A 17,072-nucleotide genomic window follows, 5' to 3' on the forward strand; every position below is an offset into this window, starting at 1 on the left:
GCCAAATACATGGTAGACATCTGTTAAATAACTCAGTCCCACAAACATCTAACACCAGTACCTGGGGTCACACAGAGTCGGACACGACTGAAGTGACTTAGCAGCAGCAGCAGCAGGCAGAGAGAGAACTGACATGATAAAAATAAAGTCCATTTATTTTATATGTCAATTTAGGGAAGACGATGAATTTTCTTTGGGGATGTGTTGAGTCCAAGGAACTGGAGGGACACTGACCAGGACAATCAAAGGACAAGGACCCCTGAGGACCACACACCATCTGTGACTCTCAGTCCCCGAGGGTTGTATCATTTTTGTCACCGTTGCATTCCCCAACCAAACCTCTGGGGTGAAATTCTTTCTTTTTTGGCCCCAGCGCCCCTATTAATAGGACTTCCCAGGTGGTCCTAGTGGTAAAGAATCTGCCTGCCAATGCAAGAGACTCGGGTTTGATCCTTGGGTTGGGAAGATCCCCTGGAGGAGGGCATGGCAACCCACTCTAGCATTCTTGCCTTGAGAATCCCATGGAGAGAGGAGCCTGGTGGGCTATTGTCCATAGGGTGGCAGAGTTGGACACGACTGAAGCAACTTAGCACGCCCACATGCCCCTGTTAGTATACTCACTGGATGGACCTTCAGGGAATGTCTGATTTGTGTGGCCCAGATGAAGAAACTAAGGCAAGGCAGATGTCTCCTGGTCAAGACCTCTGTGCCCACAGAGTCACAGCCGGCGGCCCTGCAGTCACCTGAGAATTCCTTTGTAAACTGCTCCTGTCTCTGGCGGTTGACATACGCTCAGCTCCCGGACCACTTCTTAGCTCTCATCCTCTGGGTTACAGTCCCTCCCTCACCTCTTCCAAAAGTCCCCTCACCTCTGCCCCCTGAGACCAGCACAGGCGCAGCAGAAAGGCCCCTCCTTACCTCAGTCTAACTGTCTCACTCTGCCTTTCCCAGCTACATCCTGGGGAAGTCGACCCAGAAACCTGTTTCTGTGGGAGCCAGATATCTCCCTCTCACCAGCCCTTATCATTTCGGGGAAGGGAGACCCTGTCAGCTGAATCCTTTCTCCACTGGGGGAGGCACTGTGGAGTGGAACTGTGTTTCTGGGGCAACAGGCTCACCTTTTAGGGTGCCGACTTGAGATGCAGATTCTGGGGGTTCACCTTAGACTTACTGCATCAGGCTCTCTTGACAAGGGGCCCAGGAACTTTTTTAATTGACTTCATGGGGAATTCCTGCACACACTAGTGTAAGAGCTGCCGGTGTCCTGGCTGAAAGCATGAGCTCTGGAGCCTGCTGTACCACTCTCCAAACATACAGCCTCACATAAGCCACTAACCTTCTCTGGGCCTCAATTTCCTCATCTATAAAATATTGTCTTTTTAAAAACCCATCTAAACGGAGATTACGAGGGTCAAATGAGTTACGGGGCTCAGCGCTGCCTGGCACACAGTAAGTGCCCGATATGTGGAAGGAATTAGTAATGTTGTCCTATCTTTAAGTTGAGCATCTCAGAAAGGCAAAATTTCCATCAGACTGAACATGCCCCCAAGGGAAGGACAAAGCCCCCTCATTTCTTCCCATGCCAGGGTCCCAGGAGTTGATCAGGACAGCAGCAAAGGCTGGTGAATGGAAAAGAAACAGAAATGCTGTTCCCAAAGGACAGCGCACCCTTGACCAGGCAGGCTATCAGGACACCTCCAAATCCAGAGCGGTCCCTGGAGCAAAGCAGGAAGGAGCAGTGCCCCCTCCCCAAGGAGTACCTGAGCTCAGCCTCTCCCCAGCCCTGGATGGAGGTAGATCATACAGCACCCCCTTCCTCGGAGCAGAAGGCCAGGCACCTGGCCCCATCTACTCCCACTGACCAGTCAGATAGCTCCCCCAGGCTTTCCACTCTAGGGGCCCGGAGAGGTCAGGGGTCACACAAACAGGGAGGGAGGTACCTCCAAGACCATCTGATACCCATTCCCTGGAAGGGCAGTTGCTGCACCATGGGGCTGGAACAAGTCAGGGAAGCATATGACACCCAGGTGTGGCCAGCCCGGTGGCTTCTCAGCTTCTGAAACCCAAGGCTCTGAGCCTCGGCACCTTCACTGGGGAAGAGAAGGCCCTGCTCCACACCACACTCAACTGCAGCAGGTCCTCTGAGCTCACCTGCCCACAGCCACTGCCTACTCCGTCCCGACCCTCTTAAATGAATTACAACTCGGGGTGTGAAGATCCAGTGGGGAATGCCTCGCACATCAGTCCAGGGCCAGCCTCGTCCCTTCTCCCCATGTCCCAGCACCTCTCCAGTGTCTCCTCCCTTCTCCCCCCACACTCCCCGCACCCCTCTCAGCACAGAGGCTCCAGCGGCTGCCCTGGGACCCTCCTCCTGCTCCACAGCGGAACCACAGATGACACTCGGGGAAATGGGGTGGGGCTTGTCTCGCTGTCCATTCCCTTAAGAGAAACCAGCTCTGTACTTTAAATCCAGGCTTCGGGTGATTTTCCTTTTACTACTAGCAAACTGTACAGAGTGAAAGAAGGGAAAAAACCACTGGAGAATGCAGACTGAACCAGCCTCACAGACCTGTATGAGGCAGGGAAAGGCCTGGATGCCATCGCCCCCTGTGAGGAGAGGCAAACAGCAGCACCAGGGCCCGCTCCCTACACGCAGGACAGAGCAGAGGATGATCCCGGTTAGGTCCAGCAGTGCTTCCCTATAGATCCTTTGCCTGTGAAAGCTCCCCGAGGGAGAGGATGTAAATCAGCCCCACAGTCGTCAGGTGGCAAAGAAGCAGGGGCAGCAGACACTCGACACGGGGAAGATGTCAGATGTGGTGACTAACTGGCTTTTCTAGGCCATTGTCACCAATGCTGGAGAAATATTCCACTTTAAAAATAAATGTAAAGCAAAATCCAAAATTAACTCTCCCCAGATAACCCCTTTCCGAAATCAACCATGTCATAATCCACATGTGGCCATTCGTGGAGGATTTAACCTGAGGATGTCTCCCTGTCCTGAGATAGGGACACTTCCCAGGCCTCAGTCCACACATGTGGGGCTTTTCAATCCTCCCGGTCCTCAGATGGAGCCTGGTTTCATGTGTGTCTCTCAGTCCTCCCAGAGCATAAGGGCTAGAGCAGGATCCTTGTACATTCCTAGCCAAAGGTGCTAGGAAAGAAGTAGCTTTAAAGTCCACAGGAAGGAAATCCTTTCCGGGGGGCGGGGGGGAAGGCCCTTCTCTCCATCACCTTTCTTTACTCTAAGTCTTTGCCATGCGTGTTGACAACAATACACGCAGACGGGGAGTCTCTGACTATATAATAATTCCTTGCACATTTCATGAGCTTAAGGGTCAAAGAAAAAAGTAGTGCTGGACTCACACTGCCATTTGCCTGCTGTTTAACTGTGCAAATTCATTCATTCTGTAACAGACGTCTACGACAGACACTGTCCTAGTTTACATTCCAGTTGGAGGGAGACTCACAAAGACTAACGTACAATTTCTCCCACTGTTGTATCCGACCCTTGGGACCCCATGGCTTGTAGTCCACCAAGCTCCTCTGTTATGGGATTTCCAAGGCAAGAATACTGCAGTGGGTCGCCATTTCCTTCTCCAATTCTGAGAGGAAATACCACATAAAAAAGAGAGAAGGGAAGAGTTAACAGTGATCAGCAGGCCTTTGGGTGTAGCCCTCAGGCCGTCAGGAGCCTTGAGTGAGATGTGCCTGTCTGCCAAGATGGCTCCGTGGAGCGCACGGTACAGCAGTCGTTTTCTAAACTATCCTTGCAGTTATCACAACACTGTGCTAAGCCACTTATTGAGCCACGTTTGGGGCTAATTGCTGGTGATAAGAGGAACATAAATATACTGAGCCACAGCCTGGCCTGATAAGATTTTATACACCAACCACCAACCAAGTTTTCTTCCCCTATTACACACCTGCAATAATTTTTAGTGGTCATCACTCTTTACTGAATCACCACAATAAACCCCTTTCGATATAAACAACTCTCCTTTCGATACAGCCATAAATCAGACTCAGCGTCATCCCCCCGAGCCCTCTGTTGATGCAGGGAGGCTCAGGGCAGTAGTTCCCATCTGTGGTGCACGTCAGAATCAGCAGGAGCGTCCCCAAATGCTGATGTCCAGGCCCACTACAGATAGCCTGGGTACCAGGGTTATATAAGAACTCCTAGATACACCTTCCTCTCCCACGCCTCAAGTTCTGTTGGGTGACTGGAGGTTAACCCACCCCGAAGTTGATGTCTCAGTGCTGGGCGTTCGAGGTGAAAACAGAGCTGCCACCTGCACTGCGATACAGGGCAATCAACCATAAGGAAGTTTATAACACACTGTGAGAGCTGCTCTTTCATGGGGTTGCTTGGAACAGCATGAAGAATACTGTTTGGAATTTGTGTAGTTAGCCATGCTCATATTTACAGTCCTTACAGTTGAGCTTGCCTCCTGGCGAGTCTCTCAGGTTTTCCCACATCTTACAGCTGGAAAGAGGGAAGTGGGAGGACTCAGGAGGAGGAAAAAGGATACCAGAAAAAAGAAGAAGAAGAAAGGGGACCAAAGATGAGAGGGAGAAGCAAACGCAGACAACAGGGGACCTTCCTGACATTACCAGACAGACCAGCAGGGAACCCACAAGAAGGAGGGCAAAGATGGAAAGCAGTGTTTCCTAAGATCACACCCCCAGGCTCAGAGCCCCGTGCCAGCAGGGCACAAGCTCACCTTGGTCAAGGGAGGGAGCCCTGGCTGTCAAGAGTCAGCATTCCCTATGGAACATGCAAATGGGAACCACCTGCTTCCCACAGTGCTGGGCAGCGGGGGTCAGAGAGTCAGGAACATTCAGTAAATATCTGAGTATTAAAACAGATGAGGCCCCTGTCCTCAAAGAGCTGACTGACAAGTTGAAAGACAGATAGATAAACCTACTGAAATAAAATTATAAACCAGTATGAGTGCTCCAGAGGAAAAGAAGAGGGTGTTTCAGAGTGACTCTGATGTTAAATGCTGAGTGTCAGATGTTGAAAAGGCAGGGCTCCTTCCTTGGCAGGGAGGGGTACAAGCCTACCCTGCTCACCCAGGATTCAGTGACCATCACTCTCCCTTGGCTGCCTCCACTCAGCTGTCAGGACCAAGGTGCTTCTGAGCAGTTGCTACCCTTTGGGAGCCGGTCAAACGATAGCCAGGTCCCTCTCAGGCAGTGTGGTGAAATGGTTACAAGAAAAGGGACTTGGCCAGAGGAAGACTCGGGGCTTGGGCCTGTTAAGTGAATAAACAAACAGCAAAGGAAAACGGCAACCACTCCAGTATTGCCTGGGAAATCCCATAGGCAAAGGAGCCTGGTGGGCTACAGTCCATGGAGTCAAAAAAGAGTGGGACACATGGAATTCTCCAGGCAAGAATACTGGAGTGGGTCGTTCCCTTCTCCAGAGGATCTTCCCAACCCAGGGATCTAATCCAGGTCTTCCACACTGCCAGCAGATTCTTTACCATCTGAGCCACCAGGGAAGCCCAAATCACCACACTCATCCCCAAAAGAAAATGTGAAAATAAAATCTTGAAAATCCACTTAGCAAAAGAATGGCACTTGGGCAGGAGTTACATTTTCCTTTATTTTTCTTGAGAAGAGTGACAAACAACAGAAGTGGCTTTGAAGCAGGATATTTGGGGTACTTGTTAGGATGATGGTGGTTTGGGTGAGCAGGGCTCTAAAGACATCCTAGAGTAAACGCTAAACTGCTCTATCCACTAGATGCGACTCTACAGAAAAACCCCAGATTTGACCTCCGAGAAGTGATGCTGATGTGTACCCAGCTGCCTCCTCCCTTCCTGCCTCTGTTCCACCCATGCCACCAGAAGCCTGGATATGAGGGAGCCTTACACCCAGACCTAAGCTACCCGGCATTGTGTCTGACCCCTCTTCAGGTCTGCATCCCTCCTGACCCATCCTGAAGCCCACTCAGGGGCCCTTCACAGGTAAACATCTGATCCCAGTTGTCCTCTAAACACTTTCACGCTGTCCCCTCTCACAGCATCGCTGCAGGCTCCGGAAGTGACAAATGATTTAATGCCTATCTGAGCCAGACACCCCATGGGAAGGAGGTGTCACAAATGAGAAACCACGTGTTCCACAACCACCCAAGACAACTGCTTGAGAGCAGCTATGCCTTCTATAGCCTCTTTAAGTACGACGGGGTGGACTCAGGCTGGGTTCATACATGCAAAGAGCACTGGATTTGGAGTCAGGGATCTGTATTTGTGCAGCAGCTCCTAAGCTAACTAACTGGCTGTGTGACCTGAATGAGGTCACTCAACCTCTCTCAACCCCTACTTCCTCCTCTTCAACACAATATCAGCAGCACAGGTCTGTAATTATGAGAGCTCACATATGCATTACCTTGTCTGGGCACTCAACAACAGAGTCTGTCAGTCAGGAACTTATCCTCAGTTTAGAGAGGGAATGGACTGAGCGAGAGTAAGGCAACTCAGGATCACCCAGCCAGGGCGTTCTCCTGGGCCCCAAAGCCAATGTCTGCGCCTTCTTAACTCATCACCTCCTCAGGGCAGTAGTGAGAAGCAAGTAAGATTACGCATGGTAAAGTCCTTTGTCGTCTACAAAATGCTAATCAAAGGTCAAAGTAGTTGAGTCTTTTGGCTGATATTCGAGACATTGTCTAGGGGACAGAAAGCCATACATTTTTAAGAAGCAGAAATTCAAAACAAATTATATATATATAACACAAGACAAAAAATACATTTTTTCACATCATCCCACTAGTCCAGAAACAACCGTTCTGGTGAGAAACATATATCATCAGATAGGAGGGAGGGGCCAGGGTTCTGAGTTTGCCACAGAGTTCTGTCCTTGATGCATTTTTAAAAATATTTATCTATTTAGTTGGCTGCACTGGGTCTTAGTTGTAGCATGTGGAATCATTGTTTTTTTTTTTCAAGCTGTGGCATGCAAACTCTTAGTTGTGGCATGTGGGATCTAGCTCCCTGACCAGAGATCGAACCCAGGTACCCTGCATTGGGAGCACAGAATCTTAGCCACTGAACAACCAAAGAAGTCCCTGTACCTGATGCATTTTTGCCCCAGTAAAGTGATCACTCCCCTCCCTAGTGTTCAAGTCAAACCGGATTAGAATCTCAGTTTCTCTACTCTCAATTTGGATTTTTCCTAGAAAAGGATCCTCAGACAAGGATTTGAAAGAAGTGGTTTGCCTGGGAGGTGACCCCAGAAAATATTAGAGAATGGAGAAATGAGAAAAAAAAAAAAACAGGGGAAGAAGACAAAGAGAACGGAAAGATGGAAGGAAGATCGAGGAGGGAGGAAGGAAGGGAAGGAGGGAGAAAATAAAGAAGGAAGGAAAAAAAGAAAAATAGTTTCCCAGCCTGTACCACTGTGGACAACCAGAGCTGTATCCTGTAGGCCTGGGGGCTAACAAGAAGGCTTGTCTCCATTACACTCCCCCCACACCAGGGTCAAGGGAGCTAGGGTATCTATCCACTAGTGCCCAACAGTCACTGGTTGAGAGCTGCTCTGGGGATGGGCACTCCCTCCCCAGCACTTCTGACCTGCCCCACAAGCAAGCAGAGAGGCTCAGGGCCAGAGAAAGCCCTCAGGTGCTGACAGCTGGCAGTCTGGCTGGCAAGAGTGAAAGGTACATGCCCAGGGAATATGAGCAGGCGCCGAACCATCTGCTGTGCTTGCTCACTGAGTGACCTTGGGAAAGTTACTTACCTTCTCTTATCCTATATTCTGCAGCCCTGAAATAGGGGTAAGAATGTCTTTCTCTCAGGATTGATAATAAGTAAAGTCATATATGTAAAGGATTAGCTTAGTGCCAAGCTCGCAATAAAATCTCAATATATACTCATTGTTTTTAATCGACATTCTATAAAGTCTTCCTCCTTTTAGATGGTAGGAAACAAAGCAAACTGGGGAACTCTGTTTGGCCCCAGGATGCTCTGAACAGCCCATCACCACTTTCTCGTAGGCAGCCAGGCCCTCAGCGAATGGACCCGCCCCCGCACCAAAGGTCACAATACAGAGCCCAACAGGCTCCATGTCTAATGACAACAGAAAACCCTTAAAGGAAACCGAAACTAGATAAAGGAGGCATCTCCCTGGTCCCTTCCAGTCCCATCATTTTACTTTATAAAGAATTTTGGATGCAAACAGAGAATGAGACTTTTAATGCAGGCTGCTCTGTCTCCTTTTTGAAGTAGAAGAGCCCCCAAACAAACAAATGCCCATGTCTAGATGACCTTGCCTAGGCCTATCCCTGAGGCAGGGGGCTGGATGCTGAGATCCTCCCAGCCCCTGAAGCAGGGTGTCCCAACGTGAGTTCCAACAGACACTAATGCCTCTGCTATGCTCCTTCAAAAACTGGCTCTGGGGTCAAATATGTCTGATAATGGCTTCATGCAAAAACCCCTTCTTGGCAAATTCTATGGCATATTAACATATGAAAAGCTTTAAAGTTCTACAATAAAGAATTCTGATCAAGCCAGTATTTCTTAAACTTACCTGACACAGGACTGAATGTGTGTACGTGAAACATTCAGCAACATCCCTCCAAAGGACAGTTAGTGGGAGCGTCTGGGCTAAAGGCAATGCTAAGTGCTGGGGCCCGGGCTGAGTCATCTCTGGACCCTCGTGGCCTAGCACGCGCCTGGTACACAGTAGGCACCTAATAAATGGTTGTTGTCTGAATGAATGGGGAGAAGGCTGAAAGAATGACTTAATAATGGTTTTCAAATCTGTGAAGGGATATAGTACCGGCACTGCCAGGCAACAGCTCTCTGTTTCCAAGAAGACACACGTTCTAAATTGCAGCAGGAGGTACTCTGGAAGCCCTGCTCGGAGTTTAGGATAACAATCCACCAAAATAGGCTCCAAGCCGAGCCGCATCGCTTCCTTCTGTGGAGGTGTTGGTCTAGCACTTCAGAACAGCCGAGAGTCTGCGTGCAGCCGTCCACCCACCCCACCACCCGTTCATTCATTCATTCAAACCCTCACTGAACACCTACTACGTGTCATGTACCGAGGTCCCTCAGGACCCCTTCCAAGAGCCAAGTGGGACTGTGGCAACCTGTGAGATAACCCCCAGGAAGCCCCTAAGGAGACGGAAGAGGAGGCCACCCAATGTGAGATCAAGAAGCCTCAAAGCCCAGAAGCAAGAGCCGATAATCCTCCCAGAGCAAGAAGTGTGTGTATGTATATGAGGTGGGGGGAAGACTGTCCAGGCTGACACATGAGGCAGGCCCAAAGAATAAAGCCACTACTGTTTCCCAGTGTTTGCTTGTTTACCCCCCTCTTCTTGTGACTATATCCCATTGTTCCAGACAGCATCCCTGCCCCCACTTCCAAGCTCTTCCCCTCCCCACACTCACAGCTCCAATCTCCTCTTCCTTGCCTGACATCCTACTGTTCCTCCTTCAAACCATCTCCTAGTTCCTGACCTCTTGCCTACCCCTGATCTCACTTTCCACATTCTGTACCACCCCTTCTGGACCTGGGGTATCCTTAGTGTTTTTCATATTCACTTACCAAATGAATGAGTAAACCAGGACTCAAACTAAGGTCTGTCTCTCTGCTGACCACCCTCACCACCACTACCACCACCAATACTGAGCCAAAGATTGCTTTGCCTCAATCAAGAGTAGGGGGATGGGAATGGCTGGGAGGCAGGATGGGAGGTACAGGCAATCTTTCCCACCCCCTCTCACCACTACCAGTCACCTTCCCCTCCGCATCCTACAACCAATATACTCACCAGCCCCACTGGGACATCTCCTAAGGGGCCTGCAAGTCTGCAGTGATTTTGTGACTTTTAAACAGAGACCAAGTTAGGCATGACGACGGACATCCCAAAAGACTCAGCAGGCATTCATGCTGTAGCAAGACATGAAACCATAAAATTCAAGGGTTGGATGTGAACTGAATGGTTATCTTGGCCAATGATCCCAAACCTAAGAGTTGGTCATCAAGATCAGCTAGAGAGCTTTGAAAACTAGATCCAAGCTGGCAAAAAATATAGATCCCTTCCTGGGACCCACCCCAGACCTTCAGAAGCAGAGTCTTCCGTTTCCTCAGTCCAGTCTCCCCTTGAACACCTCCACTGACACAGCTGGCTACCCCAGGGGGCTTTTGGTGTAATGGCTACAACCCCAGAGGCTGGAAAGTATCTTCTACCTGGATAAGGAAATGGTAACCCACTCCAGTATTCTTGCCTGGAGAATGTCATGGACAGGAGTCTGGCGGGCTACAGTCAAAAGGGTCCCAAAGAATCACACACGACTGAAAATTCAGCACGCACACACCTGGAGCTGAAATCTGTCTACTATTTCTACCCATTTACCCCAACTCTGCCCTTGGGAGCAACCAAAAATAAGTTCAGTCCCTCTTCTAACATCTGATAACAGGGATCCCAGCAATAAATAACACTTTGCCCGTGTTTCTGCTTTCTCACCTCCCAGCTAAACATCTCCCACTCTTTCAAGTGTTCTCTTAGAAGTCAAGGTTTCCAATCCCCTGACCAAACTAGTACCCTCCTCTAAATTCTAGAATCAAACATAGAATCTCAGATGGGGCCTCAGTCTTCCTATCAACTGGATATGCCCACAAGCCTGACCCTACTGGCCTTTTCCAACAGCTAGACCAAAATGCTGCTTCCCATGAAGCTCATGGTCTGTTAACTAGAAACTCCCAGATTTTGTTCATGATGTTGAAAAAGAGTTCTTCCCTGTCCTGGATTTGAATGTTACCTGGAGAAAAGAGGTGGGTGGGAGGGGAGTGGGGGGAGTAGAGCTTTCCAATTACCTTCATGGAGTTTTGCATTTGGGAGAGAAAATCAATACTGACTGCCCTCCACTAGCAAGCTCCCCCCACCTGATAGGCATGGAGGAAAGAAAGATATGCTCAAGTGTAACTTATGTAACTGCACCCAAAGAATTTCTGGGCCACAGTCATATGGGACTCCAAGAGAAAACTGTTTCCATTCCCAACACAGAGGATGCTCCTGGGAAGTAAATGGCCATTGGCCAGATCTACCACAAGATAAATAAAGTTAACAGAGGTGCCAAGCAGGCCGCCATGACTGAAAGTCATCCGGCAAGAGGCCGTACACTCGCAGAGAGGCTCTCACCTCCCTCCCCCAACACACACCCCTCCCCTGGCTGGGCCCGAATGGGTGCTCCACAGCCCTACACCCTCTGACAGAGTAACTGTGGCCAGGGCCTGTCTGCACAGGACAGCTTCTGTCCAGGCCGTTTACACTGATTTTCAAAACTCTTCTGTGAGGCTGGGCAGGTTTTGGTGCTGGGGTTTAATGCATCGTTGGTGTCCTCTTTATAGACAGACATGAACACACTGTTCTGTGCTCCACAGCACACAGACCTCATGCTCTTGCTCCAGATTAAAACTTAGATAGAATTATTAACCGTCAACATTCCCAAAGCACAACAGCTGACCGTTCTGCTCCTTGGCCAGGCCTCTGCCACTCCTGAAGTCCTCCCCACAGGCATCGAGACACCCCTATCTGGATGTGCCTAGATGACCTCCTACCTAGAAGCCTTGCTGGACCCCCACCCTGAGGCTTGTGCCTCCCTCCAAGCACCCCCTCCCCATCGCAGAGATAAGGAGGCCACATAATCAAAACAATTAGCAAATACAATTAGCACTGAGGCAAAACAAGCAGACCCTCCCTGGCTACAGACTCAGAGCCACCCCCCCAACCCCAGCCTACTGTTGCTGCTGGGGTTCACCACGGCCAGATTTCTCCTGTCCAGAAAAGTGGGTGATGGGGAAAGTAACTGGTGGTAGATGACCCCTGGTGTCATGTTGAAAGTGTGTGGCCTTCTCCACACCACCCAGCAAGCAGGGAGGCAGCGGCAGCCAGCAGGGCACACAGGGCAGACACGGTGACCTACCACCACACAGGCCTCTGGGCCAAGTTCCTGAGCGAGGTGGCGGCTCACCACAGGGCTTACCGGATGGCTGAGTGAGTGGGCAGCTCGGGCTTTTGAAAGGGAAGGGCGAGACTCCATGGGGGCAGGGGAACTGACCGCTCAAGTCTAGCCCCCAGGTTCATTTTGGAAAGTAGGGGCATGTGCATCCAGGGTACTTCCCTGGGGAGCCAGAGGTCAAGGTGAGAAGGTCGATCAAGGCCCAGAATCAGAAATGCAAACAGCCACAGGAAGTCAGCCACGAACAAAGAATAAACAGGACAGAGCTGTGATGATTTCCTTTCAAAGTCAACACAAAGGTTTCCCTCGGCCCACCTCCATAACCCAGGCCAGCACACACAACAGATACACACACACAAACACACACACATGCACACACATGTTCACGCACATGCACATACATACTAGAGCCTGCCCACATGACAGACAGACACCCATCCTTCAGCCACAGTAGTCATTTCTTGGTCTGCTTCCCCACCCCCATCCAGCCCAAGTACGGACACTCACATGTGCTCATGGTCACAGAACATCACTCACATAGCGCGACTGCCATTCTGATCACTGGAACAACTGGTGACAGTTGTGGGTTCAAACAGGCACAGAGGAGGAAATGCAGAAAATCACTGAGTTTCTTCAAAAGGGACCGAGGGAAGCAAGGAAGGAGCTGAAGACAGGCTGGGTAGGGATGGGTCAGCCCACACCACAAGGGCAACCTCTGACAGCTCTCCCAGGCTCACAGGGACCCATACAGGGTCAGAATCTTCTTTTCAAAAACTGTATCAGGTGGGTTTAATGCTGCTGCAGACTAATAATATCCCACATCTGAACAGGACTCTCTACTTTTCAAAGCACTCTTCCATCCATTATCACCTCCGAGAGTAACACTGGACAAGCAGACACACTCATCTCCTTTGCCAAATGACTGTCCATCCCCATAAGACCCAAAGATGTTTTCTCCAAAATAATCTCTAATAGCTAAGCATATGTAATAGTTGTGTGAGCATACTTGTTTGTGTGTGAGTGCATGCAGAGGCTTTATGTAGCAGAGTGGGATACAGTCAAACAAAAATGAGGTTGCCATGGCAACAGGCTCCGGCATCATTGCAGCCTATTAACACAAGTGAGGAATGTGTTTGGCAGATGCTTGAGTGTTATTTATGGTATGGGTGTAGCAGAGGGACTTCTAACAGGCAAAGAAGGAAAAAAAAAAAACAACCCATGATGCTCCTACTGTATCCCACCAAGGAGACGACAGTGAGACGAGCACAGAAGGCGAGGCTGAGAGGCTGCAAAACAGGGAGTAAGAGATGGGGAAGCAGAAAAGCAGGCAGGCAGAGGAGAGGAGAGCAACAGGGGACTGGAGGAGGAGGAAAGTGAAAGGAAGTGAGAGAAAAAGAGCGGGGTGGGGGGGTGAATACCAGGAGAAGAGCTGGAGCAGGGGATACAGCAAAAGGAAGAAACATCATCCCCCACCTTGGGGGATGCCAAGGGCTGCCCCACCTTGCCTCTCAGTTTCCTCTTGAGTAAAAACCATCAGGAGGCATCAGATAAGATACTAGATGTTTCTCCCTTCTAACTGGAGCAAAGGGCAGAGCCCAAGACAGAAGAGGGACAGGGAAAGAATAAAATACCGAGATCAGATACTGATGTTGAAGGTCTGAGCTGTGGGGCAGCTGGCAAGGGGACCAGTCTCTCATGAGAACTGAAAAAATGCCAACAGATTCCTGAGAGCCTACTCTGTGTCCAAGGTCATGGAGGCAGATTCCCAAAGCCCCAGTATTAAAAACCACACATTGCTGGCCCATTTACCTGGATGTGTATCTTCATCAAAGATAAGAATAAGGCATCTAACGGAGGCCATTCTCCAATACCTGCTACTCTGGGGTAACCTGAGGCAGAGGGTAATGCTTGATTGTCTCACTAATATTTCCCACCATCCAATAAGATTTGCTCAAGAAACACAAAGTTTATATCATAATTAGAAAGGCAAATGAAATACAAACCAAAAAAAGATACAGTTTTGTCTTAAGTCAACTACAAAGAATGCTTGCATTCTGATTATCATGGACCATTTCTAACAAGTTCTGCTATACTCAGCACAGCAGGTCATGAGAAGTGCAAATGTATGCAAGAGCCTACAGACAGGGGAAGGTCTGAAGACCACAACTGGATAAAAGAAGCATGAGTTGGGAGGTGTGCAGCTGGGGAAAGAAGGGAGAGAGACTGGGCTGAGGAACTAGATGGGAAGTCAGTCAGCTGGCTCTGCCGCCGCAGTGGCACCTTCATGCTAAGATGGAGATGGAACACCCCAGGTCCAGCGCTGCCATCCTGGGACCTGACTCCAGTCTCCTGAAATCACTCACCTCGGATTGTCTAGGGCTGTAATCAGGCCCTGAGTCCCAACTCTGGTTTCAGTAAACACTCTGAATGATCCTGGAAACCTCTGCTGCTCCATGTGCATGCCATGCCTGTCTTTCTGCAGAAAAGCCATACCCACCCAAGCAACCTGCCTCCCATTCAAGCCAGGAACAACCCTCAAAGATAAAAAACTCATATGCCAGCTTGTGTCCCCAGCTCAAAACATTTGGAGCCTTTATAAGCACTAACAATAGCAGTTAACTTTTTTTCAAACCAGCTCTCTGGTTTTTCTCTTAAGGTTTTTCTCTTAAGGTTTTTCTCTTAAGTTTAAAGATGATCTCTAAAGATTTTTTTTCCTTCTGATCCCAGATCAGAAAAACTTCTTTAGCATCAACAACCCCAATTACTTCACTCATTGGAATACAACCAGTTAAGCAATTATGAAATCCCTATATATTCAACACAGTACTAGATAAGGCAGAGATGGTAAGGAAAAACACATACACCTCAGGAATTCTGCATCCAAGGGGCTTACATTGGATGGGGAGTAAAACCAGGGGCACTCAGGAATAAGTAAGTGCCCCACCCTGTGGCTCTGACTCTGTTGTTGGCCATGCAGAAGAGGGAGAGGCTGACATGGCTGGAATGGAAGGAGGGCTCCTTGCAGAGGTGAGGCTTGGCACAGAGGGGGTAGAACTGGAAGGGTCATGCATTATCCTCTCATTTGCTAGACAAGGAACCTAGGGCACAGAGGGGCTGCAGATCCCCTCCTTCCCAGTCACAGAGTGCCTTGAGGGTACACCTGGAGTCCAGCGCCATGAAGCCCACACTGGGACTATTTTGAGAAAGCCAGGGGGTACAGGACAGCCCCTGAAGAAACACACAGTCCTCAATAGGATTGAAGTCCGAGAAAAGGCACTAAAAGTGGGGAGGCCATGCCTGGAATTCAGTTAGTTAAGAAGTTCTGTAGAGGAAGCAGATGCCCAGAGAGAGGCAGGGGGTGCAGTAGAATCTACAGTCAAGAGACTAGACTGCAGCAAGGGCCCATTTGACTCTCACAGCCAAGCTGCAGCACAACCAAGTAGGCTGAGCAGGGGCCAGTGGAAGAGGCCAATGGCGCCACGGACAAGGGCACTGCTAAGGGGAGAAAATGTGCTTGTCAGAAGAGCCAATCTCATCAAGGTCACCATGGCAAGCACGTCTTCCTCTCATAAGTCTTCAGAAGAACCACCAGTTAACCAGACAGAAGTTTTATTTCCTCCTTATCCCATCATTGGAGGCTCACCTAACTCATCCCAGAAGTGATAAAAAGCCCCCACCACAACTAATAACCAGGAGCACCCACATGGAGGGGTCCTGACATAGGACACTAGCTTTCTGCTCAGGCCAGGAGAGGACTGTCCACCCAAAAGGTTGCTTCCCACTTTTGCTGAAGGCAGCTCTTTGGCTTGTGGGCACTTTCACAAAGGAAACACATTTGTCAGTCTTCCCTCAATTTCAGGTATATTTCCAGCTTTCAAACCCCCAGTCTCAGGCAACTGGCAGGGTTACCCTTTCTCCTCCCTAAGACTAGGCAAGGAGTTCCTAGGGTTTCCCCTCAGCAATCCTCCATCCAGGACTCAACTGACTCACTACATCCAGGACTCACTACAAACTATCAGTGGCTCTCCCCAGGGAGAGGTTGGAGAGGGATTAGAGGGTCCAGTCACTTTGGTCAGGGGCCATATATACAGGGACAGAAGCATAGGAAGAGAAGGGGACCTCTCCAAATAATTTTCTCCTCCAACCCTCCTTCCTCATTAGCATCCCTACAATAATGGATAGGGTTTAGTGTGTCTATCAGCGGGAAGATTACACAGAAGAGCACCCTTTTTGTAAAGGAAGATGCTGGGGCTCAGAGTGCGGGGTCAGAGGCTAGAAGACACCACCCAGCTGACAGAGCCATGTCTCTCTGGATCTTCTCACCAGTTTAAAGGGTGAAGGTGGCTTGCCTCTCTTTGGAGTCAGGCCAAGGCCTGCACACCCTACTATACAGTCCCTGTGCCCAGGTGGGCCCCTACCTGCTTGAGCAGGAACTGATCCTGGGCGTTGGTGCGCAGGGCGATGGCCAGGTGGAGGGCGGACAGGAGCACCCCGCTGAGTACCGCAGCCCGCATGCGCACGGGCAGGAGCGTGTAGATCGTATAGATGAAAAACACAGTCCACCAGATGCCCTCGGAGGCACTGCGCGGCTGGGGCAGCAACAGGCCCACCACCTGGACGGCCAGCACCACGGCGATAAGCGCGTAGCAGGCCAGGCCCATGTGGTCCTGGTGGAAGGCGGCGCGGTTGCAGAGCACGGCCATAACGAGGATCACACCCACGGCGGCCGCTAGGACGGCCAGGTAGGGCAGCTGCAGCGGGGGCCGTGCCGCGTGGAAGGCCAACATGACTAGGCACACGAGCACCAGCACAGCCATGAGCATTGTGAGGCTGCTCTGGTTCAGACGGAAGAAGTAGCGCTGGTACAGCCGCTCCAGCTTGTCCGATGGGAACTTCTTAGAGCGGAATATCTGCAGCAGTGCCAGGCAGCAGGCGCCCAGCGACAGCACCGCGCCAGGCCCCGCGCCCGCGCCTGCCGAGCTGCCCCCATCCCCGGCCCCTTCGTCTTCCTCGACGGCGCCGGCCTCCAGATCGTCGGCCGCGCGGCCCTTGCCACGCCGCTCCTCCAGGCCTAGCTCCACCGAACGGGGGCGCACCTCC

At 50.4% G+C, this 17,072-nt stretch overlaps 1 protein-coding gene across 1 annotated transcript in view; it reads right to left on the reverse strand.

Moving 5' to 3' along the window:
- Positions 1-17,072, reverse strand: part of ADCY5 (adenylate cyclase 5) — a 161,330-nt gene that overhangs the window by 141,636 nt on the left and 2,622 nt on the right. The window contains exon 4 of the mRNA XM_010834408.1: positions 16,391-17,068. Within this exon, the coding sequence (XP_010832710.1) occupies positions 16,391-17,068 (678 nt within the window). The remainder of the gene's footprint in view (positions 1-16,390; positions 17,069-17,072) is intronic.

Source organism: Bison bison, unplaced genomic scaffold (assembly GCF_000754665.1).
Source record: "Bison bison bison isolate TAMUID 2011002044 unplaced genomic scaffold, Bison_UMD1.0 scf7180017864032, whole genome shotgun sequence".
Classification (NCBI taxonomy): Eukaryota; Metazoa; Chordata; class Mammalia; order Artiodactyla; family Bovidae; genus Bison; species Bison bison.